Raw genomic sequence first — 23,779 nt, forward strand, 5'->3', positions numbered from 1 at the left:
GATCATAGCTCAATCTCTAATTGATATAACACCATCTCAATCAGGTTTCTTCCAGCAATCTAACCGTATCTTTCAGCCCGCCAAAACTGTTCAGCAACAATATATCCCTCCAACTCTCTCATTACTGCAGCTTGACTGTAAATGCCTAGCTTAATTTTAATGATTAAGAATGCGAGGACACAGATTTAAGATAATTGGCAAAAGAACTAATGGAGATATAAGGAGAAATGCTTTCATACAAGAAGTGGTTAAGATCTGTAATGCATTGCCTGAGAGTATGGTGGGGGCAGATTCAAATGAGGCATTCAAGAAAGATGGATTATTAGCTGAAGATGAAGAATGTGCAAGATTATGGGGAGAGGTTTGGGGAAGGCATGAGGTGCATTGCTCATTCAGACAACCAGTGGGCCAACGATGGGCCAAATATCTCCTTCTGTGCTGTAACAATTGTGTGACTGAACAATAAATGATGGTTTATTAGCAATATAAGGATTGAACATTAGCTTTCCCAATGCTTCAAGTGAGGAAATGCACCATCTGGTTTACCATTAAGACAAAGATTTGATTCCTGGTCTCTGCTCTCAGCCAAGGTCACAACTGGAAATACTACAATTACACTCCCTCTTCCCAACCCACCTCATAACCAGCCTTTAAAGAATTTGTGTTCCAAAGTATAATTTTGGGAATGTATTAGAAAATGGAAATGAGGATAGAACTAGATTTGTCTGTGATGCCGTTCGTAATCAAAAAGCCAACTTACACTTATGCCAACCATTATTTCCTATTTACTGCCTTTCATAATTTCCAATTGATTCTTTTTCCAGATGTCCAAGTCAGAATCATGTGTACTGTAAAACTAACAAAGGAAGCTCAGAGTTCACAAACATTTTGGAAGGTCTAATACAGGTAAGGAATATACAGTGAATGGTAGAACCCTCAAGAGTATTGACAATCAGAGAGATCTAGGTGTACAGGTCCACAGGTCACTGAAAGGGGCAACACAGGTGGAGAAGGTAGTCAAGAAGGCATACGGCATGCTTGCCTTCATTGGCCGGGGCACTGAGTATAAAAATTGGCAAGTCATGTTGCAGCTGTATAGAACCTTAGTTCGGCCACACTTGAAGTATAGTGTTTAATTCTGGTCACCACACTACCAGAAGGATGTGGAGGCTTTTGAGAGGGTGCAGAAGAGATTTACAGGGCAGCACGGTGGTGCAGTGAGTAGCACTGCTGCCTCACGGTGCTGAGGTCCCAGATTCGATCCTGACTCTGGGTCACTGTCCATGTGGAGTTTGCACATTCTCCCCGTGTTTGCGTGGGTTTCGCCACCACAACCCAAAGATGTGCAGAGTAGGTGGATTGACCATGCTAAATTGTCCCTTAATTGGAAAAAATGAATTGGGGACACTAAATTTATAAAAAACAAAAAGAAAAACAAAAGAAGAGATTTACCAGGATGTTGCCTGGTATGGAGGGCATTAGCTAGGAGGAGAGGTTGAAGAAATTTGGTTTGTTCTCACTGAAATGAAGGAGGTTGAGGGGCGACCTGATAGAGGTCTACAAAATTATGAGTGGATAGTCAGAGACTTTTTCCCAGGGTAGAGGGGTCAGTTGCTAGGGGGCATAGGTCTAAGGTGCGAGGGGCATAGGTCTAAGGTGCGAGAGGAGATGTACAAGGTAAGTTTTTTTACACAGAGGGTAGTGGGTGCTTGGAACTCGCTGCCGGAGGAGGTGGTGGAAGCAGGGACGATAGTGACGTTTAAGGGGCACCTTGACAAATACATGAATAGGATGGGAATAGAGGGATACGGACCCTGGAAGTGTAGAAGAATTTAGTTTAGACGGGCAGCATGGTCGGCACGGGCTTGGAGGGCCGAAGGGCCTGTTCCTGTGCTGTACTTTTCTTTGTTCTTTGACTGAACGTGAGCAACAGTAAATGTTTATTGACTTACTCGATATCTGTTTGAATCCAGTCGCTGAGTGGACGATTACGTTCAGGAACCCATACAGGCCAGGAGATTCATCATCTGTGAGCAGCAAAGCAACAGTGTGGTAAATTGTATGGTCAGCAGCAGATAGATGTACCACTGTAATTAGCTCTTATCATTATTACTTGAAGACATAAATCCATTTTGTGTGAGTGATTTGCCTGGAAACGGTTGATTGTCAAAAGTAACTAGTTCTTTTCAGGATGTGTATTTAAACAAAGTCAGGATTAAAAAGCCTCAAGAGACAGCTACACAACAATCAATCAGAAATGTTTATGAATTTCACATTAGTCTCAATGTTAGGATATGTGTGCTATGCATATCATAGAATCCCTACAATGCAGAAGGAGGCCATTCAGCCCATCAAGTCTGCACCAGCTGAAAGAGCACCCTAACCAGACTCCCACCCGATCCCTGAAATCCCGTAACCCACATATCCCTGGATACTAAGGGGAAATTTAGCATAGTCAATCAGCACCCAACCTGCACATCTTTGGGCTGTGGGTGGAAACCGGATCACCCGGAGGAAACCCACACAGACACAGGGAGAAGACAGTTACCCAAGGCCAGAATTGAACCCGGGTCCCTGGCTCTGTGAGGCAACAGTGTCAACCACTGTTAACATTTGTTTAAGAATGAAATATAACTATCCATATGTTAATTGCATTTATGTTATATCCATAAGTGTCACTTCTGTATGTTCCAGACTTTGCATGTTACATTTTAACCACTGCACAGCCATAAATCTTATTCATCTTTCTGAATAACACCAACATAGTATGGATAAAGCAAATTCACTATAGAATGTTTGAGGATTTAGGTCTTTGTTAAAACTTTCCACAAAATATTAGTAAATTGAAAATCATGCAATAACCTACAATGTACAGTTACAGAAGTAGGTCAGGATCTCTCTTTTCTTTTCTCTATTCAGTTGGAAAAAAATCAAAGTTATCAGGCTGAGTCAACATGGCATTCTTTGAAGGAGTAGCAGGTGCTGTGGATAAATTGGAACCGGGTAGGTCAACTTAGATTTGCAAAAAAATATTTGGTATGTTGCCTCGTCAAAGGTTATTATGAAAAATCAAAATTCATGGTGTCGGGTAAGATTGGCAAGCTAACAAGAAACTGAAAGTAGGCATAAGTGGCACATTTTCTGGTTGCCAAGTTGTAAAAAGTGGTGTGCCACAGGGATCAGTGCTGGAGCCTCAACATTTTACAATTTAGAAAAATGACTTGGACGAAAGGACCAGAGGTATCGTTTTTAAGTTTGATGATGACACAAAGATAGGTAGGAAAGTAAATTGCAAAGAGGACAGAAGGAGGCTACAAAGAAATACAGATGGGTTAACTGAGTGGGCAAAGATCTGGCCAATGAAATATAACGTGACAAATGTGAAATTGTCCATTTTGGTAGGAAGAATAAAAAAGTATATTATTTAAATGATGAGAGATTGTAGAGCTCCGAGATGCAGAGGAATCTGGGTGTGCTTGTGCATAAATCACAAAAGGCTGGAATACAGGTACCACTGGAATTAGGAAAGCGAACAGAATGCTATTGTTCACTGTGAAGGGAATTGAATACAAAGGTAGGTAGTTTATGCTTCAGTTGTAGAGAGCACTGGTGAGACTATGGGCACGATTCAGCAACCGTGTTGCCACCAGTGTAGCTTGGAGTGTGCCAGGTGACTAGCGGGAGAGTGCAAAATTGCAATTTATGCCAGGCACTTTGCGATTCACCTGGCCTGCCCTCGATGGCAAGTTTGGATTTTGTTCAAAAATGATGAGAATATCATTAACCCTCATTTGCAATCATTTCAATTTTAATAAGGAGATTGACGTTGAATGCAGTGGCCTCCCAGGGGTTACCCGACTCCACAGCGGGAAGTCACACGGGAGTCGTTTAGTGCTCCCTTTCAAAAATGGGAACCTGGTTCAATAGCTACTGAGGGGAAGTGAGGAAGTGGCGTTGGTTTAGCACAGGGCTAAATCGCTGGCTTTGAAACCAGACCCAGGCAGGCCAGCAGCACGATTCCCGTACCAGCCTCCCCGAACAGGCGCCGGAATGCGACTAGGGACTTTTCACAGTAACTTTGTTTGAAGCCTACTTGTGACAATAAGTGATTTTCATTTAATTTCATTTCAAGTGAGTAGCTATCTCCATTTTCCTGCATGCAGCTCAAGGGCAGTGGAGCTGCTGCCCCAGTGCTCGGGTGGTGGGAAAGGGGGCAGGGTTGGGCTTTGTTAGGGAGCTGAAGCGTTACAGGTTGGGGGCTTTCCTTGGGGGGAGGGGGGGGGGGGAAATGCGCCTGTGAGACCTTCAATCCATCTTTAAATATTGTGGAGACCCATAACAGGGGCAATGACAGCTACAGCCTGTCTGTCCGAGGGGGCCAGGCACCGGAGAAGGTAGCTGCAACAACACAGTCTTGGGGCGGCACCACATGTACAGAGATGAACCCACACCCTGAAGACCCAGCCACCCATCAGATGGAAGATGGACTCAGGAGGGGAGGCCAGCGATGGCTCAAGGTGTACAGGCATCACTGGTCATTCCATGAGCTGACGAGAGACAGTTCGGCACCTGTTCCACGTCCTCAGTCCTAATCCTTTACGCCACCGGGTCATTCTAGGGCTCAATGGGGACCTGTGTAGCATATCACAATCTTCCGCCTATAGGTGCATCTGGGAGGTGACGGATGCTCTGTATGCTTGGGCATCTGACTATATCACCTTCGAGCTGGACCGGCCCACCGAGATGCCCGGGCTACTGAATTTGCTGTGATTGTCTGGATGCCCCAGGTCCAGGGGGCGATCCATGGCATGCATGTCACTCTGCAAACACGGAGCATCAGGAAGTGCCCAACTGACAGGAAGGAGTTCCACTCCCTGAATGATCAGATCGTGTGCAACCACTGCCTCAGGATCCTGCATGTATATGCCCGCTATCCTGGGAGTGTGCATGACTGCTGCACCCTGGGGCACTCGGGAGATCAACAGTGTCTTCGAGGCCCACTTCAGGATGTGGAGGCAGTGGACATGAGATTCAATTCGTCATAGAATTTAAATGAGATTCTGAACAATGAATGTTCTGGAGATAGCTATACATTGTGAAATAATGTATACACCATGGAAAATGGGTCTCAAGGAAGGTTATGGATTGACCTTGCTCGCTTGCAAAAAATGCTGGAAATTAAATCTTTAAAATTAAATGGATGGTTTTAACTCATCAACTGTTTTACTGGAATGGAATAATGTATACACCATGAGAGAGAGTGACAGTGAGAGAGAGTGAGAGACTGACTGATGAATATTATCTAATCTGAATTTTTGCAGGATTTATTTTTGTGGGCGGGGAGGAAGAGAGAGAGAGAATGGGGGAGAGAGAGAGAGCAAGAGATGCAAGGAAGAGATGTTAGGACTGCACATACAAGATCCCAACAATTTGCAATTTGTAAGATTGAGGGAAGACTACTAAACCACAGGAGTGATTTATTTATTGAAACAGTAATTCTATTTCTCGCTGCACACATGTTGCCAGTCTGGTTCAGATTTTCCAGCACTTTCAATCTTGCAATGTAATACTTTTACAGAATATGGAGATCTTTAATTTAAAACATTTTAATATTTTGGCTGCACATATCACCTTAAACTTTATTTGAAGTGGAAGAAGGGCATCTGTTAATTGTGTATGAAATTGTATTTAATGTAAGCAGATGGTGGGCACTAACTGGCAATTCACTTGTGTCTCTATAAATACGATCACACAAACTGTGGTTTTTGGGTTTAGGAGATACATATTTATCATTTATATCTCTGTAAATAAATGCTTAGGAGTGCAAAGATTGGCTCCACCCAGCCTTCTGGAATATGGCATCATGAAATCTTTCATATCCACCTGAGTGAGCAGGCAGGACCTCGGTTTAATGTCTCATACAAAAGATGGTAATCCCTGACAATGCAGCACACCTCAGCACTACACTGGAACATCAGCCCCAGACTTTTGTGTTTAAGTATCTGCAGTAGGACATCTAGAAGATTGGGAGGAGACTTGTGTGGAACATAAGCACTGTATGACCCAGTAGGCTGAATACCTATTTCAATGTTTAAATTACTTGGTAAGAGAAAACCTGACAGAACGCATCAGGAAACATCTCATTCAAAGCCATGTTCAGGATAAAGACATTTGGTGCTGCTTACCTTCTTTATTGATAGTTAATGGAATGTTGTGGACGGTTTGCAGCTTCACACATGAATTTGTGAGCATCTGTAGTTCAACAGAGGTAAGGGAAAAACTCTTAAAACCTACAACAAAAGAAAACCATTTCAGTTAGTGTACTGAAAATACATCATTAGAAGTAGGTCTGTGTTTTTATTTTTTTTAGTAGTATCATAGTATCATATACAATGTGGACAAAGACCTCAAACGTAGGCGAGGAAAGGCCACTGAAGAGGACAATATAATGGAGTCCAAAAGACTATAACATTTCTGGATAGAAAAGGGAGTAAGAAGCATTTTGAGAAATCAAATATGTTTGATTGGATCATTCCTCCTTGTTGAACATTAAAACTCTTTGCGTTCCTAAGAATTCTTTAGAATTTCAGTCAATATTTTAATTTCCCAAATATTTCCTGTTGGAGGTGACAACTGCTGTTAGGGTGTGCCTTCATGCATGGCAATAACAATGAGAGAGAGCGGTTGGAGAGAAGAGGGAAGAAGAGTGGATAAGTTAAGAGAGAGAGAGAAGGGAGAAAGGGAAAGAACTGTGGGGAGAGAGAGCGCGAGAGAGGGGGAGAGCAAGAGGTGCAAGGGAGAAAGAGATGTTAGGACTAATTTGTAAGATTGAGGGATGACTACTTAACCACAGGAGTGATAACACCAACCAATAGGTATCTTTTATGTTAAAACAAACTTTAATTTAAACACATAATAAATCACATTAGCAACACAGTAATAACTTTCCAATTCAATAAAAGGAAAAAAAACATAAACTCACAAATACACCTGCCATTGTATACTAATAATAATCTTTACTTCACAAGTAGGCTTACGTTAACACTGCAATGAAGTTACTGTGAAAAACCCCTAGTTTGGATTTATATTCCAATTATCCAATTGAACAACCAAATACATTTCAAATGCCACTTCTGAATAAGCGATCAGGGTTAGTTGCTTATCTGTGCAGCTCTTTGGAGAGAGAGACCCTTTCAGAACAACCTGAAAATCCTTTGACCTGGTCAGACTCAAATCCAATGGGAAATTGCCAAACTACAGACAAACCTAGCTCCTCCCATTAATTATATAACCTGTATCCCAAGCATAAGGCATTCTCCAGTCTTCTGGGGCAGCATGGTAGCATTGTGGTTAGCACAATTGCTTCACAGCTCCAGGGTCCCAGGTTCGATTCCCGACTTGGGTCACTGTGCGGAATCTGCACGTTATCCCCGTGTGTTTCCTCCGGGTGCTCCGGTTTCCTCCCACAGTCCAAAGATGTGCAGGTTAGGTGGATTGGTCATGCTAAATTGTCCTTAGTGTCCAAAAGTGCCCTTAGTGTTGGGTGTGGTAACTGGCTAATGGGGATAAGGTGGTGTGGGCTTGGGTAGGATGCTCTTTCCAAGAGCCAGTGCAGACTCGATGGGCCGAATGGCCTCCTTCTGCACTGTAAATTCTATGAAATTCTCCAACTAAGATGCCCCATTACCTGTTTAGCTAAATGGGACACAATCCCTCATAAATTATCCACAGCTTAAGGAACCTCCTAAAACTATAAACAATATTACATTAGCCATCTTTCTGTAAACAAGTAAATGGTTAAAATCAGTGATTTCCTCACCTTTATGATCCATTAATCACAGTTTTAGCAGACAAACTGTATGTATTTGAACCCAGGGGTTTTAATAACATTCCTTCAACTAAATATAAAATATAATATGGGGTGAGAGTAAGAGAGTGAGAAGGTAAAGGGTAAGAGAGAGGGGCAAGGGGGTTAGAGGTGAGGGAGGGAGGGGGAAGAGAGAGAGAGGGGGGAAGAGAGAGAGAGAAAGAGAGAGAGGAGAGGCAGAAAAAGAGAGAGGGGGGATTATGCAGGAGAGAAGAGGAAAAGGGAGCGAGAGGGCAAAGGGGGTTGAGAGGGAAAAGGGAGGGTGAGAGTGAATGGAGGGGGAGGGTGAGAGTGAATGAAGGGATAGAGGAGTGAAAAGTGGAGGACGGAAAGGGGGAGAGGGACAGAGAGGGAGAGAGTTGGAAAGGGGGAGGTCAGGTACAGGGTGAAGGAACGTGGATGGGAAGAGTGAAGGAAACAGGGATAGAGGGAAGAGGGGTTGGAGAGAGGGAAGGGCAAGGTAAAGAGAGGAAGATAGCGAGGAAAGAACTAGAGGAATTTAATGAGAAAGAGGTGATTGTGAATGTGCATGTGACTATCTTTCTCATATGCTCTGCCCACGCAGTCAACCAGAATTGCTGCCCTGAGCCTTATATGTAGCAATAAATAGAATTTACAGCCGAGAAACAATGTTTGGCCAACAGTTTCACGCAGTTGTTTATGCTCCACATGAGCCTTCTCTCACTTTTCTTCATCTCACCTTACAAAATATACTTCCAATTGCTTTCTCCCTCATGTGTATATTCAGCTTCCCTTTAAATCGATCCATGATTTTAAACTCATCCACTCTCTGTGGTACTGTTTTCCACATTCCCTTCTTTCTCTGGTTAAAGACATTTTTCCTGGATTCCCGGCTGATTCATTACTGACCATCTTATATTCATGTTCCCCTAGTTCTTATCTCTCTCAAAAGCAGGAACATCTCCACATTAACCCTATCCAACTCTTTCAGCGCCTTAAAGACCCCTATCAGGTCACCCCCACAGCCTTTTCTTTTTTGAGAAAAGAGCCCAGCCTGTTCAGTCTTTATAATGTCTGGCATCATCCTTTCTTGCATCTTCCCAGGATCTTTATATCCTTTTATAACATACAGACCAGAACTGTACACAGACGTTAAGCACCACTTGACATGGTTGAAGTGTGCGTCCTAGACCGGGTAAACCTGTTTGGTGTAAATTGACGAGAATGACAAAGTGGTGTGTATGCTGCAAATCTGAAATAAAAATGGGAAGTGGTGGAAATATTCAGGTCAGGCAGCACCCGTGGAGAGAGAAAGAAAACGACAAAATAGAACACCACCCTGGATTAGTTTGTGCGGCAGGAAGTCATCCTCACACAATAGAGTATCGTGGATAGCACATTTAGAGAGGTGGTCACACTGTAGGCTCAGACTCCACAGGCAGGAGGAGAATAGGTGACCACTAGGCAGAGCAAGAGAGCTAGGCGGGCAGTGCAGGAATCTCCTGTGGCCATTCCCCTGCAAAACAGATATACACTTTGGATACTGTTGAGGGAATGACCTCTCAGGGGAAAATAGCACCAGACAGGGTAGATGCAGGAAGGATGTTCCCGATGGTAGGTGTTTCCAGAACCAGGGGTCACACTCTGAGGATATGGACCATTTAGGACAGAGATGAGAAGAAATTTCTTCACCCAGAGAGTGGTGAGCCTGTGGAATTTGTTACCACAGGAAGTAGTTGAGGCCAAAATATTTTATGCTTTTAAGAAGCAGTTAGATATAGCACTTAGGGCGAAGGGGATCAAAGGGTAAGGGGAGAAGGCGGGATTAGATTAAGTTGGATGATCAGCCATGATCATAATAAATGGCAGAGCAGGTTTGAAGGGCCAAATGGCCTCCTCCTGCTCCTACTTACTATGTAACAACTTGTGATTACAAAGTAACGGGTTGGATTCCGAAATTGCAGCTGGTGCCTGGGCGGAGAATCCAGTTTGATGCGGAAATCGGGACCGGCGCCAGTTCGTCAATTCCCCGGGCACTGCAAAACGCGTCACCGGAGTGTACGTCGTGCCGCCTGGGGCCGTTGCCAGAGGCCAGTTCAGCAGTCCTCCGTCCCCGACCGGCCGAAGTCCCGACCTCGTGGAACTAACCTGGTCCAGCTGGTCAGGATACTCGCGTGGTGGCTGCGGACTTAAGTCCACAACCGCCCAGGTCGGGGGCGGGTGGATCGAAGGCCAACGGAGGGCCTTATAGGCTTGTGCGGGCGTGGAGGGTCGGGCGCACGGCTGATCGGGGGGGGGGGGGTCTCCTTTGTGGATCTATCTCTGCGGTATGAGTCCACCATGGAGCATGGCGCGGCCGCTGGAGAAGTGCGGTGGCCCGTACATGCAGCAAAAGCTGCGAGATTTACTCCGGGGTCCCTGCTAGCCCCCTGCAGGGCTGGGAATTCTTGTCCCTTTGATCCAGGATTTTCAGGAGTAAAACCCTACAGGTTTGACTCCGGCGTGGGGGACATAATCCCAAAAACGGTGAATCCAACCCAATGAGTCTGCTTTTGTATGAATAATAAACAATTCAATTCACATTCTACATTGGTAGCTAAAAGAAATCCTGTGTGCAATCTTGAGAGTTGATCTTTTATAAACAAATTTAGCATTGTAATATAATATAAGAACGTTTAACTCTGGAAACAATTGAGTCTACCACAACATTTTTGTGCTATACCGCAAGTGCTTTATTTACGAACTAATGGGAAGATTGCAGTGTTGTATTGTAGACTTTGTCCAACATGTTAGCAGAAAGGAAATTAAATCACTTACATTTCTTCTGCTGTTCTCGAATGATTTCTCTCCATTCAGCCCTCTCATAATCTGATGATATCAGGAATACGTAGCTCTACAGATAGGGAACAGATTTACTATTTTCATTAAGTCATCCTAAAATTAACAGCACAATTTATCAACATTATCGAATACAGGTTTAACAGCATTATTTGGAATTATTCTTTATATTCTTTCCTGGTCATCTTGGCTGTCAAAATTTAATTTAGCTCAGATTTGTTTGCTATGGACACACACATTCAAGAGGTTCCAAGGCCTATCAATCATTTTGAAATGTGACATTTTAAGGAATCACGCGATAGTGGGTTGAAACCCGGAGTAATGGGATTTATGCTGTGCCTACAATATGCTGTGTTTCTGACTTCAATCATACTTACCCGTGTTGAATCTTGTTTGCGGAGACATAAAGATATCTGAACAATAACTGTTTTATTGGACGTAACTATTTGCAGATGTGGCAGATACAAGTATTATAGAGTCTAGGCCACCGGCTTTCGCCTTTGCGGCTACGAGTTGTGTGACTCTTTCTTCCATCACCATTTCGGAGGATCTGTTTCTCCAGTCGCACACAGCCCTGAACACCCGAATACTACACGTAGCGAAAGCACTATGTGGATGCCTGGTGCTTCAGCCCAAAGCTGAAAATTAAGTCATCTTTATTGCAAGACCTTCTTGTGGACAGTTTGATGGAAAGATAGTGAATAGGTTAACTGCTTAACAACCAGACATTGTGTGGAATGTACCATCTTGATTCCCATTCAAAACCATTCAACATTTTTCGGATGTCCCAGCCAATGTGGATAACAGGTTTGGGAGATACAAACCCAGTGATTGGACATGGTGACACTCACCTTGCCATGTCTGTTATGTACTCTGAAAGCCATGTTTGGAGACATCAGCAGTAATAGGGATTCTTGTTCTGACAGCTTCTTTTTCAGCCGTTCAATCACTTTGCTGCCTTTATTGGCTCTCTGAAAAAGCAGAAAATTGTGATCAGTGCTTTCAGAGCTGCAACATTATAATGATATAGATGGTGAAAATTTTACTGCAACTGAAGCTTATGAATCCCACGCGACATCAAGAACCTCTCTCCCTTCATTTCATTTATCACATAGCATATATTAAAATCACTCAGCTGGTAATGCCCCTATTCTCTGAAATCAATGGGTAATATTGCAGCAGTAACTGCTCATTACCACCCCACCTCCCAGCAACTCAGGATCTGCTCACAACCCACTTCCCGGCCCCAGCATTGCTCACAACCCCTTCCCCCAGCGGCCCAAGCTCTTCTCAATCCCCTCACACCTCCAGTTCCACTGATGTTGGAAAAGGCAGGGGATGGGGTTGAGCAGCGTGGCCGAAGGTGGCGGCAAGGTACAAAGTTAAGGGCTGAGTGCGATTGTGGGGGGCAGAAGGGTTGATTGCAGAGCTGGAGGTGTCAGGGAGCATGAATTGTTTTTAAAAGTATATTCATTGAAATTTTATATACTAAAAATATAACAATCAACCAACAAAGACACAAGGGTACAAAGTCAAATAATTACAAACAAATCCTCAATAAAAAAACACAAACTAAAACTTAAGCACTGTCAAATGAGGAGAGTTACAGAAGCACTGTAACTAAACCCACTAACAGCTGACAGTGTCTAGATTCTTAAAAAAAGGAAATAAAGGGTTCCATAGATACATAGAAGATAGGAGCAGGAGGAGGCCTTCTGGCCCTTCGAGCCTGCTCTGCCATTCATCACGATCATGGCTGATCATCCAACTCAGTAGCCTAATCCTGCTTTCTCCCACTAGTCTTTGATCCCATTCGCCCCAAGTGCTATATCTAGCTCTTAGCATAGCATAGATTAGCATAGAATTTACAGTGCAGAAGGAGGCCATTCGGCCCATCGAGTTTGCACCGGCTCCTGGAAAGAGCACCCTACCCAAGGTCAACACCTCCACCCTATCCCCATAACCCAGTAATCCCGCCCAACACTAAGGGCAACTTTGGACACTAAGGGCAATTTAGCATGGCCAATCCACCTAACCTGCACATCTTTGGACTGTGGGAGGAAACCGGAGCACCCGGAGGAAACCCATGCACACACGGGGAGGATGTGCAGACTCCGCACAGACAGTGACCCAAGCTGGAATCGAACCTGGGACCCTGGAGCTGTGAAGCAATTGTGCTATCCACAATGCTACCGTGCTGCCCTAGTGCTGCCCTCTTGAATAATATATTCAATGTTTTAGCATCAACAACTTCCTGTGGTAATGAATTCTACAGGCTCACCACTCTTTGGGTGAAGAAATGTCTCCTCATCGCTGTCCGAAATGGTTTACCCTGAATCCTCAGGCTGTGACCCCTGGTTCTGGACAGACCCACCATCGGGAACATCTTCCCTGCATCTACCCTGTCTAGTCCTGTTAGAATTTTATAAGTCTGTACAAGATCCCCCCTCATTCTTCTGAACTCCTGCGAGAACAATCCTAACCTAGTCAGTCTCTCCTCATGTGACAGTCCGCCATTCCTGGAATCAGTCTGGTAAACCTTCGCTACACTACCTCGAGAGCAAGAACATCCTTCCTCATAAAAGGGAGACCAAAACTGCAATATTCTAGGTGTGGCCTCACCAAGGCCCTGTATAATTGCAGCAACATATCCCTGCTCCTGTCCCTGAAACCTTTCGCAATGAAGGTCAACATGCCATCAGCCTTCTTTACCGTCTGCTACACCTGCATGTTTACCTTCAGCGACTGGTGCACAAGGATACCCAGGTCCCGCTGCACACCCTCCTCTACCAATTTACAGCCATTCAGGTGTTTATCTGTCTTTTTGTTTTTGCTTCCAAAGTGAATAACCTCTCACTTATCCAAATTACACTGCATCTGCCATTGATTTGCCCACTCGCCCAACCTGTCCAGATCATGCTGTAGGATCTCTGCATCCTTGTCACAGTTCACCCTCCCACCAAACTTGGTATCATCTGCAAACTTTAAGATGTTACATTTTGTTCCCTCATCCAAATCATTAATATATATTGTGAATAGCTGGGGTCCCAGCACCGTTCCCTGTGGCACCCTACTAGTTACTGCCTGTCAATTTGAAAAGGACTCATTAATTCCTACTCTTTGTTTCTTCTCTGCCAACCAGTTTTCTATCTACCTCAATACATTTCCCCCAATCCCACGCGCTTTAATTTTGCACAATCTCTTATGTGGGACTTTGTCAAATGCCTTTTGAAAATCCAAGTATACCACAACGACTGGCTCCCCCTAGTCAACTGTACTGGTTACACCTTCAAAGTATTCCAACAGATTTGCAAGCATGATTTCCCCTTCATAAATCGATGCTGACTCTGACTGATCCTGCCACTGCTTTCTAAATGTTCCACTATAAAAGTCCATGATAATGGATTCAAGAATTTTCCCCACTACCGATGTTAGGTTAATTGGTCTTTAATTCCCTGTTTTCTCTCTATCTCCCTTTTTGAATATTGGAGTGACATTAGCTACCCTCCAATCTGCAGGGACTGTTCCAGAGTCTATAGAATCCTGGAAGATGAGCACCAATGCATCCACTATTTCCAGAGCCACCTCCTTAAGCACTCTGGGATGCAGATTACCAAGCCCCGGGGAATTATCCGCCTTCAATCCCATCAATTTTCCCAGCACCATTTCTCTACTAATATTGATCTCTCTCAGTTCTTCCATCTCACTAACCTTTCATTCTCCAACATTTCTGGTATCTGATTTGTGTCTTTTGTGAAGACAGACCAAAGTATGTATTCAATTGCTCAGCCATTTCTTTGTCCCTTGTTATGCATTCTCCTGTTTCTGTCTGTATTAGACCTACATTTGCCTTTACCAATCTCTTTCTCATTTCTAGAAACTCTTGGTGTCAGTTTTTATGTTCCCTGCAAGCTTACTTTCAGACTGTATTTTCCCCTTCTCAATCAATCCCTTGGTCATCTTTGTTCAATTCTAAACTGCTCCCAATCCTCAGACCTATTGGGCGGGATACTCCGACCCCCGCCGGGTTGGAGAATCCCCGGGGGGTGGTGTGAATCCCACCCCACCGCTCTGCGCCGGCTGCCGAATTCTCCGCCGTAGGTTTTCAGGCGGGGGCAGGGTTCACGCCGCGCCAGTCGGGGGCCATTGGCAGCGGTTCTCCGGGCCCCAATATGCCGAGTGGCCGCCCGTTTCCGGCCAGTCCCGCTGGCATGAAATGGACATTGTCCATCACGGCGGGACCTGTCACGGGGGGGGGGGGGGGGGGGGGGGGGGGGGTTGGTGGCCTTGCCTGCGATCGGGGCCCACCGATCTGCGAGCGGGCCAGTGCCATGGGAGCACTCTTTCCATCGCGCCGGCTCCTGTAGGGCTCCGCCATGGCCGGCGCGGAGAAGAAACCCCCTTGCGCACGCGCAGTAAAACGCCGGCGGTTCTGTGCATTTCGCCCAGCCGGCAGAAACATAGAAAATACGTGCAGGTGTAGGCCATTGGCCTTTCGAGCCTGCACCACCATTCAATATGATCATGGCTGACACTTCCGGTTGCGGCTATGACCAGCTAAGTCGCACATTTGGCAGCTCCTGCGACAAAGGTGTTTAAGGGCCGATTGGAGGGCCCCGACGGTACTGGAAAGACGAATCCCGGTGGGGGAAGGCTCCCTGAGGAGAGTGAGACCAACTTTATGGTCGGTACTCGGAGTGGGGCGACAAAAAAAGCGGCAGCAGCTCCCCGAAAAAAGCGGGGGAAGAGGACCAAAATGGCGGCCGGTGGCGCACTAGAAGATTGGAGAAAATGGGCGGAGGAGCAGCAGGCCGCTCTCCTCCGGTGTTTTACGGAGCTGAAAGTGGAACTCTTAGAGTCTATGAACGCGACGACCACAAGGCTGATGGGGGCCCAGGCGACCCAAGAGGCGTCGATAAGAGAGCTGCAGCAGGAGATGACTGCAAGGGAGGAGGAGGCCACGGTCCTCCTGGGAAAGGTGGAGGTGCACGAGGCACTCCACCTGAAATGGCAGAGCCGCTTTGTGGAGCTGGACACTCGAATGAGGCGGAAGAACTTGAGGATCCTGGGCCTAGCAGAAGGCCTGGAGGGGCCTGATCTCCCGAAATATGTAGCGGAGATGCTGAGCTCCCTGATGGGAGAGGGGGCCGGTCCATCGCCCCTGGAGCTGGAAGAAGCATATCGGGTCATGGCTAGGCGGCCTAGGGCGAACGAGCCCCCGAGGGCGGTGCTGGTGCGATTCCAGCGTTTCTGTGATCGGGAGAAAGTGCTGAGGTGGGCCAAGAGGGAGAAAAGCAGCAAATGGGAGAATTCGACGGTGCGGATATATCAGGACTGGAGTGCGGAGGTGGCAAAGCGGCGGGCCCGGTTTAACCGGACGAAGGCGGTGCTGCACGCAAAGAGGATCAAGTTCGGAATGCTGCAGCCAGCGCGTTTGTGGGTCACCTACAAGGACCAGCACCATTACTTTGAGACCCCAGAGGAGGCATGGACTTTTGTTCGGGAGGAAAAGCTGGACCTGAACTAGAACTTGGGAACGCCGGCGGTCGAGGCCGCCCGAGTACCCTTGACTGATCAAGTGGCCCATGTCTTTCTTAGGCCAGGTCGGAACTTGGTTAAAGTTGATGGATCGTTTGGTTTCTTTGAAACTTGTGTTATGGGGGGTTTCTTTGTTCCTTTTTGTGTGTCTCTTCCCGTTGCCAACTTCCCTTAATTATTGTTGTTGTAGGGGGGGCTTTTTTACTGTTTTTTGATCTGTTCTTTAAGGGTTATGGTTACTGTTCTGTTCGATGGAGGGTGATGGTTAAATACGTTATTATTGGGTAGTTATTTAGTTATGCAGGCATAGTTATGTATTTATGTATTTATTTGAGATTTGTTATTTATATTGTTATATTGTTAAGTTGGGGAGGCGGGACGGGGGGGGGTGCAAGTTGGTTATGCGTGTTTTCTTTTTCTCTTTTTTTCTTCCTCTCGTTTTAAGGGGACTTTTTTTATGGGCTTGGATGGGGACGGGGGTGGAATTGAAGATGGCGGGGTAGGGTGTGGCCGGGCGAAAGCGCGGGCTTTCCCCTGTTTCCCGCGCGCGGGACGGAGGAAGGGGGAGGAGAGAAGAGTGGGGTGTGGCCAGCAATGGCGGCTTTTCCCGCGCTGAAGCGGGGTCAGAGAGGGATGGCAAGGGGGGGGGGGGGCCCTCCCCCCCCCACATCGGGAGGAGTCGGAGTGTGGCAGGGGCAGCCGGGTCAGCGAAAACCAGCTGACTCTCGGGAGTACGATGGTGGATACACCGCGGCTAGGAGGGGTCCTAGCCAGGGGGGGGGGGGGGGGGGAAGGGGGGGTAGGGGGGGATACCGGGTTGCTGCTGGAAAGGCCGAGGACGGGAAGGGAAGAACGGGAGGAGAGAGGGGGGGGGGCCATCGCCATGGGGAACGGGTCAGAAGGGGAGGGTCGACCCGGGGCGAACAGGGGACAGGACATGGCTAATAGACAGGGGAAAGGGACGGGTCGCTCTGCGACCCGGTTGATTACTTGGAACGTGAGGGGGCTGAATGGGCCGGTCAAGAGATCAAGGGTTTTTTCACACCTAAAGGGACTGCAGGCGGATGTGGCAATGTTGCAGGAGACTCACTTGAGAGTAGTAGACCAGGTACGCCTGAGAAGGGGGTGGGTGGGACAGGTGTTCCACTCAGGCTTGGACGCAAAGAACCGGGGGGTGGCGATTTTGGTGGGAAAGAGGGTGTCGTTCGTGGCGGCGCAGGTGGTAGCAGATAAGGAGGGTAGGTACGTGATGGTGAAGGGTAGGCTGCAGGGAGAGAATGTGGTGCTGGTGAATGTGTATGCCCCGAATTGGGATGACGCGGGTTTTATGAGGCGCCTGTTGGGCCTCATTCCGGGTCTGGAGGCAGGGGGCCTGATCATGGGGGGGGACTTCAATACAGTGCTCGACCCTGGGCTGGACAGATCGAGTTCCAGGACGAATAGGAGGCCGGCAGCGGCAGAGGTGCTAAGGGGGTTCATGGAGCAGATGGGGGGGGTAGACCCTTGGAGATTTGGCAGGCCAAGGGCGAGGGAGTATTCTTTTTTCTCCCACGTCCACAGGGTGTACTCCAGAATAGACTTTTTTGTACTGAGCAGGGGGCTGATTTCGAGAGTGCAGGACACGGAGTACTCGGCCATTGCGATTTCGGACCATGCACCACACTGGGTAGAGGTAGAACTGGGGGAAGCACGGGACCAGCGCCCGTTGTGGCGCCTGGATGTGGGGCTGCTGGCGGACGATGAGGTGTGCGGAAGGGTCCGGAAGGGCATTGAGAGATATCTGGGCACGAACGACACGGGCGAGGTGAAGGTGGGGGTAGTCTGGGAGGCCCTGAAAGCAGTGATCAGAGGAGAGCTGATCTCCATAAGGGCACACAGAGAAAGGAAGGAGAGGCAGGAGAGGGAGAGACTGGTGGGGGAACTTATAGAAGTGGACAGGAGATATGCGGAGACACCAGAGGAGGGGCTGCTGAGGGAGCGGCGCAGTTTACAGGCCCAGTTTGACCTACTGACCACTAGGAAGGCGGAGACGCAATGGAGAAGGGCACAGGGCGCGGTCTATGAGTACGGGGAAAAGGCGAGCAGGATGCTAGCACACCAGCTGCGCAAGCGAGATGCAGCCAGAGAGATTGGGGGAGTGAGAGAGAAGGGAGGGAACGTAGTGCAGAAGGGGCAAGAGGTGAACGGGGTCTTCAGGGATTTCTACAGGGAATTGTACCGGTCTGAGCCGCCCAGGAGGAGGGGGGGAATGGAGAACTTCCTCGATAGATTGAGGTTCCCAAAGGTCCAGGAGGAACGGGTGGAGGGGCTGGGGGCGCCGATAGAGCTGCAGGAGCTAGTTAAAGGGATAGGCCAGATGCAGGCGGGGAAGGCGCCGGGGCCGGATGGGTTCCCGGTGGAATTTTATAAGAAGTATGTGGACTTGGTGGGTCCAGTGCTGGTGCGAGCCTTCAATGAGGCGCGAGAGGGGGGGGTTCTGCCCCCGACAATGTCACAGGCCCTGATCTCCTTGATCCTGAAGCGGGACAAAGACCCTGTACAGTGCGGGTCCTACAGGCCTATCTCCCTCTTGAATGTAGATGCCAAACTGTTGGCAAAGGTCCTGGCAACCAGAATAGAGGATTGTGTGCCAGGGGTAATCCATGAGGACCAGACGGGGTTCGTAAAGGGACGACAACTTAACACAAATGTCCGGAGACTGTTGAATGTGATTATGATGCCAGCAGTGGAGGGGGAGGCTGAGATAGTGGTAGCACTGGATGCGGAGAAGGCATTCGATAGGGTGGAGTGGGAATACCTGTGGGAGACGCTGGAACGGTTTGGGTTTGGGGAGGGATTTATCAAGTGGGTGAAGCTGCTGTATTCGGCCCCGATGGCGAGTGTGGTTACAAACGGGAGGAGGTCAGAGTATTTTGGGCTCCATCGAGGTACCAGGCAGGGATGCCCCCTATCCCCCTTACTATTTGCATTAGCGATCGAACCGTTGGCGATGGCACTGAGGGGTTCAGGGGGGTGGAGAGGACTGACAAGGGGAGGGGAGGAACATCGGGTATCACTCTATGCGGATGATTTGTTGTTATATGTGGCGGACCCGGAAGGGGGAATGCCGGAGGTAATGGAAATACTTGCGGAGTTTGGGGACTTTTCGGGATATAAATTAAATGTGGGTAAAAGTGAGGTCTTTGTGATACACCCGGGAGATCAGGGGGAGGGAATTGGGCGGCTCCCCTTTAAGAGAGCAGTAAAGAGCTTCAAGTACTTGGGGGTGCAGGTGGCAAGGAACTGGGGGACCCTCCACAAGCTGAACTTTTCAAGGCTGGTGGAGCAGATGGAGGAGGAGTTCAAGAGGTGGGACATGGTACCGCTGTCGCTAGCAGGGAGGGTGCAGTCAGTCAAAATGACGGTCCTCCCGAGGTTCTTGTTTCTGTTCCAGTGCTTGCCCATCTTTCTCCCCAGGGCCTTCTTCAAGAAGGTAACTAGCAGCATTATGGGCTATGTGTGGGCACATGGCACCCCTAGAGTGAGAAGGATTTTCTTGGAACGGAGTAGGGACAGTGGAGGATTAGCGCTACCCAATCTTTCCGGATACTACTGGGCGGCGAACGCATCGATGGTGCGCAAGTGGGTGATGGAGGGGGAGGGGGCAGCTTGGAAACGTATGGAGAGGGCGTCCTGCGGCAATACAAGCCTGGGGGCGCTAGTAACGGCACCATGGCCGCTCCCCCCCACAAGGTATACCACGAGTCCGGTAGTGGCGGCCACCCTTAAAATCTGGGGGCAGTGGAGGCGACACAGGGGGGAAGTGGGGGGTCTGATGGCGGCGCCACTGAGAGGGAACCATAGATTTGTCCCGGGGAACACTGGCGGGGGATTCCAGAGCTGGCACAGGGCGGGCATCAGGCAACTGAGGGACATGTTCATAGAGGGGAGGTTTGCGAGCCTGGGAGAGCTGGAGGAGAAATTTGAGCTCCCCCCGGGGAACACGTTTAGATACCTGCAGGTGAAGGCATTTGCCAGACGACAGGTGGAAGGATTTCCCTTGCTTCCCGATAGAGGGGTGAGTGATAGGGTGCTGTCAGGGGTCTGGGTCGGAGAAGGGAAGGTCTCGGACATCTACAAAATAATGCAGGAGGTGGAGGAGGTATCGATAGAGGAGCTGAAAGACAAGTGGGAAGCGGAGCTGGGAGAGCAGATAGAAGATGGGACATGGGCGGATGCCTTAGAGAGGGTCAATTCGTCGTCGTCGTGCGCAAGGTTGGGCCTCATCCAATTTAAGGTGCTGCACAGAGCCCATATGACGGGGACTAGGATGAGTCGGTTCTTCGGGGGTGAGGACAGGTGTGTTAGGTGTTCGGGAAGCCCTGCGAACCATGTGCATATGTTCTGGATGTGCCCGGCACTGGAAGAGTTCTGGGAGGGGGTGGCGGGGACGGTATCGAGAGTGGTGGGAACCAGGGTCAAACCAGGGTGGGGGCTAGCGATTTTTGGGGTTGGGGTGGAGCCAGGAGTACAGGAGGCAGGGGAGGCCGGAATATTGGCCTTTGCGTCCTTGGTAGCTCGGAGAAGGATCTTGATTCAGTGGAGGGACACAAGGCCACCAAGTGTTAACACCTGGTTAAACGACATGGCAAGCTTCATCCAATTGGAAAGAATCAAATTCGCCCTGAGAGGGTCGGTACAGGGGTTCTTCCGGCGGTGGCAGCCCTTCCTTGACTTTCTGGATCAGAGATAGGAACTGGAGGCCGAAACAGCAGCAACCCGGGGAGAAAGGGGGGGGGGGGAAGGGAGGGGGGGGGATAGCAACGAAGGGAGCACGTCAGCGGGGGGTCGCGGGCAATGACTGCCCGAGGCCATCGGCAGAAAGGGAGAAACGGTTTGGTTGCTAGACTGGTAGCGCGGGGGGGGGGGGGGGGGGGGGGAGGGTGGGGGGGGTGCGCGCGGGGGAGGGCGTGGGGAGGATTTTCCAGGGGGGATTTGTTGTGTTATAATTTAAAATGTAGTAGGGGTAAATGTTTGTATCGAAAAATTTCAATAAAAATTATTTAAAAAAAAAAAATATGATCATGGCTGATCATATAAATTCAGTATGCCACTCCCACTTTCTCTCCATACCCCTTGATCCCTTTAGCCGCAAGGGCCACGCCCAGCTCCCCCGTGAATATATCCAACAGACTGGCCCCAACAGTGGTAGAGAATTCTGCAAGTTCACAACTCTCTGAGAGAAGTTCCTTCTACTCTCAGTCCTGAATGGTTTACCCCTTATTTTTAGTCTGTGACCCCTAGTTCTGGATGTCCCCAACATCAGGACCATTCTTCCCGCATCTAGCCTGTCCAGTCCCATCAGGATTTTCTTTGTTTCTATGAGATTCCCTCTCATTTTTCTTAACTCCAGTGAGTACAAGCCCAGTCGATCCAGTCTTTCTTCATCGGTCACTTCTGGGAATTAGTCCGGTGAACCTTCGCTGAACACCCTCAATAGCAAGAATATCCTTCCTCAAACTCGGACACAAAACTGCACACAATACTCAAGGTGTGGCCTCACCAAGGCCCTGTATAACTGCAGCAAGACATCCCTACTCCTATATAAAAGCAAATTACTGCAGATGCTGGAATCTAAAACGAAAGGGAAAATGCTGGAAAATCTCAGCAAGTCTGGCAGCATCTGTAGGAGAGAAAAGAGCTAACGTTTCGAGTCCGATGACTCTTTGTCAAAGCTTTGGGCTCATTATGTCAGAGGAGCGTGTGGCCTTGCTGGAATTGTACATTGCCAATCGGCCTCCCTACTTACCTTGTCGATGAATCCATGCTGCCGCTGAGAGAGCAAGAGCAAGCCTGTGAGAAAGGTAAGAATGTAATTTAAAATGTAGTCAGTAGCGCAAGCCTCCACTTCACCACTGACTGCAAGATTCAAGCTCCGGTTATTCTTATTTGCTCCAGAAGTAGTGCTTTTACAACAAACAAATATAAAAGCTCAGAAAATGCTGGAAAAACTCAGCAGATGCGGCAGCATTTTTGCTTAATATTCATTCATTGCTCGGCATCGCTGGCTGGGACAGCATGTATTGCCCATCCCTGAGGGCATTTAAGAGTCAACCACATTGCAGTGGTTCCGGGATCACATGTAGACCAGACCAGGTAAGGAATGCAGATTTCCAGGCTGTCTTTGAAATACACATAAATGGTTCAATTTTCTGTCAAAAGTGAATGAGCGACCAATCATTATGTTGGAAGGAGAGAAGGACTAGAACAAGGCAGTTTATTTTCTAAGCTTGAAAAAATAATTAAGCAGCTATTTGAAAAGTGCTAAAATCCAAGGTTCAAATTGGATGAAAAATAATGAATACATACAGTTCTGTAAGCTTCTTTCTTTGACCTAACTTTTAGACTAATATTTCGAATATTGATTTGATTTATTGTCACATGTATTAGTATACAGTAAAGGTATTGTTTCTTGCATGCTATTCAAACAATGCATACCGAACATAGGGAAGGAAGGAGAGACTGCAGAATATAATGTTACAGTCATAACGAGAGTAAAAGATAGAATTAGAGGGTATGCGGGGACAACTTGCAAGATGTCGCCTCGCTCCGACACCATCTTGGATTTTAAATAACCTATAAAGAGGAAAAGCCGAGCAGGATTGTAGATAATTGAATCCAGATCCAATTTCACATGATGTCTTGAAGTAGTCTGCCTTTTACAAACACAGAGACAACAGGGAGCCAGTGTCACTAACTGTCTCGGAGACAGCAGACACATTACTTGTATCCTTAAAACCCTTACAATTTATCACACTTTAATTTAGGGATAATCTCATAAAATTAAAGCCTTTCAGCGAGTTTGAATTAATTCCTAAATGAAGGATTATTTTGAGCTCTTTGTCACTGGAAAATGAACTCAGTAAACATAGGCCGGGTAGTATTTGTTTCTCGTAGAAATTTAGAATTCCCACAACCATTTTAAAACTTATTCCTCCACAATAATGACTTAATTTATAGCAGCTGTAACAGAGAAAAACATACAAGAACAACAGCATAATCAAACAAAAAATAAAAGTAGTTTATAATAAACAAAGAGCTATGAGGAAAGGCGAACAAAAGCTGGATCAAAAAGCTGGATCAAAGATGGGAGTTTTCAGGAAGTGTTTGAAAGAGAAGGGGAGGATAGGTTCTAGAGTGTGATGCCAAGGTGCCAACAATGGGACAAGAGGGTTAGGATAGCCAAGGTGCCCGAATCAGAGTAACACACATTATAGCAGGAGAGGTTGCAAGGCTGAAAGAGGTTGTAGAGTTGTGCGTATGTGTGCTTGCGTGTGTGGGGTGGGGGATTTCTGTGAGGCCACAAAGGTACTTGAACGTAAGGATGAACATTTTTATTTTGAGGCATCTGGATACAGGGCAAATTGCCCCTGTTGATAAAGAAAGCACAGCACCATTTTCTCAGTGCAACGAGTCACAGACAATAAATGCCAGCGTCATCAGCATTCCCTGCATCCTGATGATTCATTTTATAAAATGACGGCCAACACGGACAGGGGCGACTGGTGAATGGAACGTGGCGCAGGCAATGTTTTT

General features: G+C 47.5%; 1 protein-coding gene across 1 annotated transcript in view; it reads right to left on the reverse strand.

Moving 5' to 3' along the window:
* The window catches only part of si:dkey-91m11.5 (PH_BCR_vertebrate and RhoGAP_Bcr domain-containing protein), a 373,564-nt gene that overhangs the window by 69,122 nt on the left and 280,663 nt on the right, over window positions 1-23,779 (reverse strand). The window contains exons 11-14 of the mRNA XM_038794107.1: window positions 11,518-11,637; window positions 10,646-10,721; window positions 6,186-6,290; window positions 1,953-2,027 (exon numbers count right to left, since the gene is read on the reverse strand). Coding sequence (XP_038650035.1) covers window positions 1,953-2,027; window positions 6,186-6,290; window positions 10,646-10,721; window positions 11,518-11,637 — 376 coding nt within the window. The remainder of the gene's footprint in view (window positions 1-1,952; window positions 2,028-6,185; window positions 6,291-10,645; window positions 10,722-11,517; window positions 11,638-23,779) is intronic.

The sequence above is a fragment of the Scyliorhinus canicula genome, chromosome 1 (assembly GCF_902713615.1).
Source record: "Scyliorhinus canicula chromosome 1, sScyCan1.1, whole genome shotgun sequence".
Taxonomy (NCBI): Eukaryota; Metazoa; Chordata; class Chondrichthyes; order Carcharhiniformes; family Scyliorhinidae; genus Scyliorhinus; species Scyliorhinus canicula.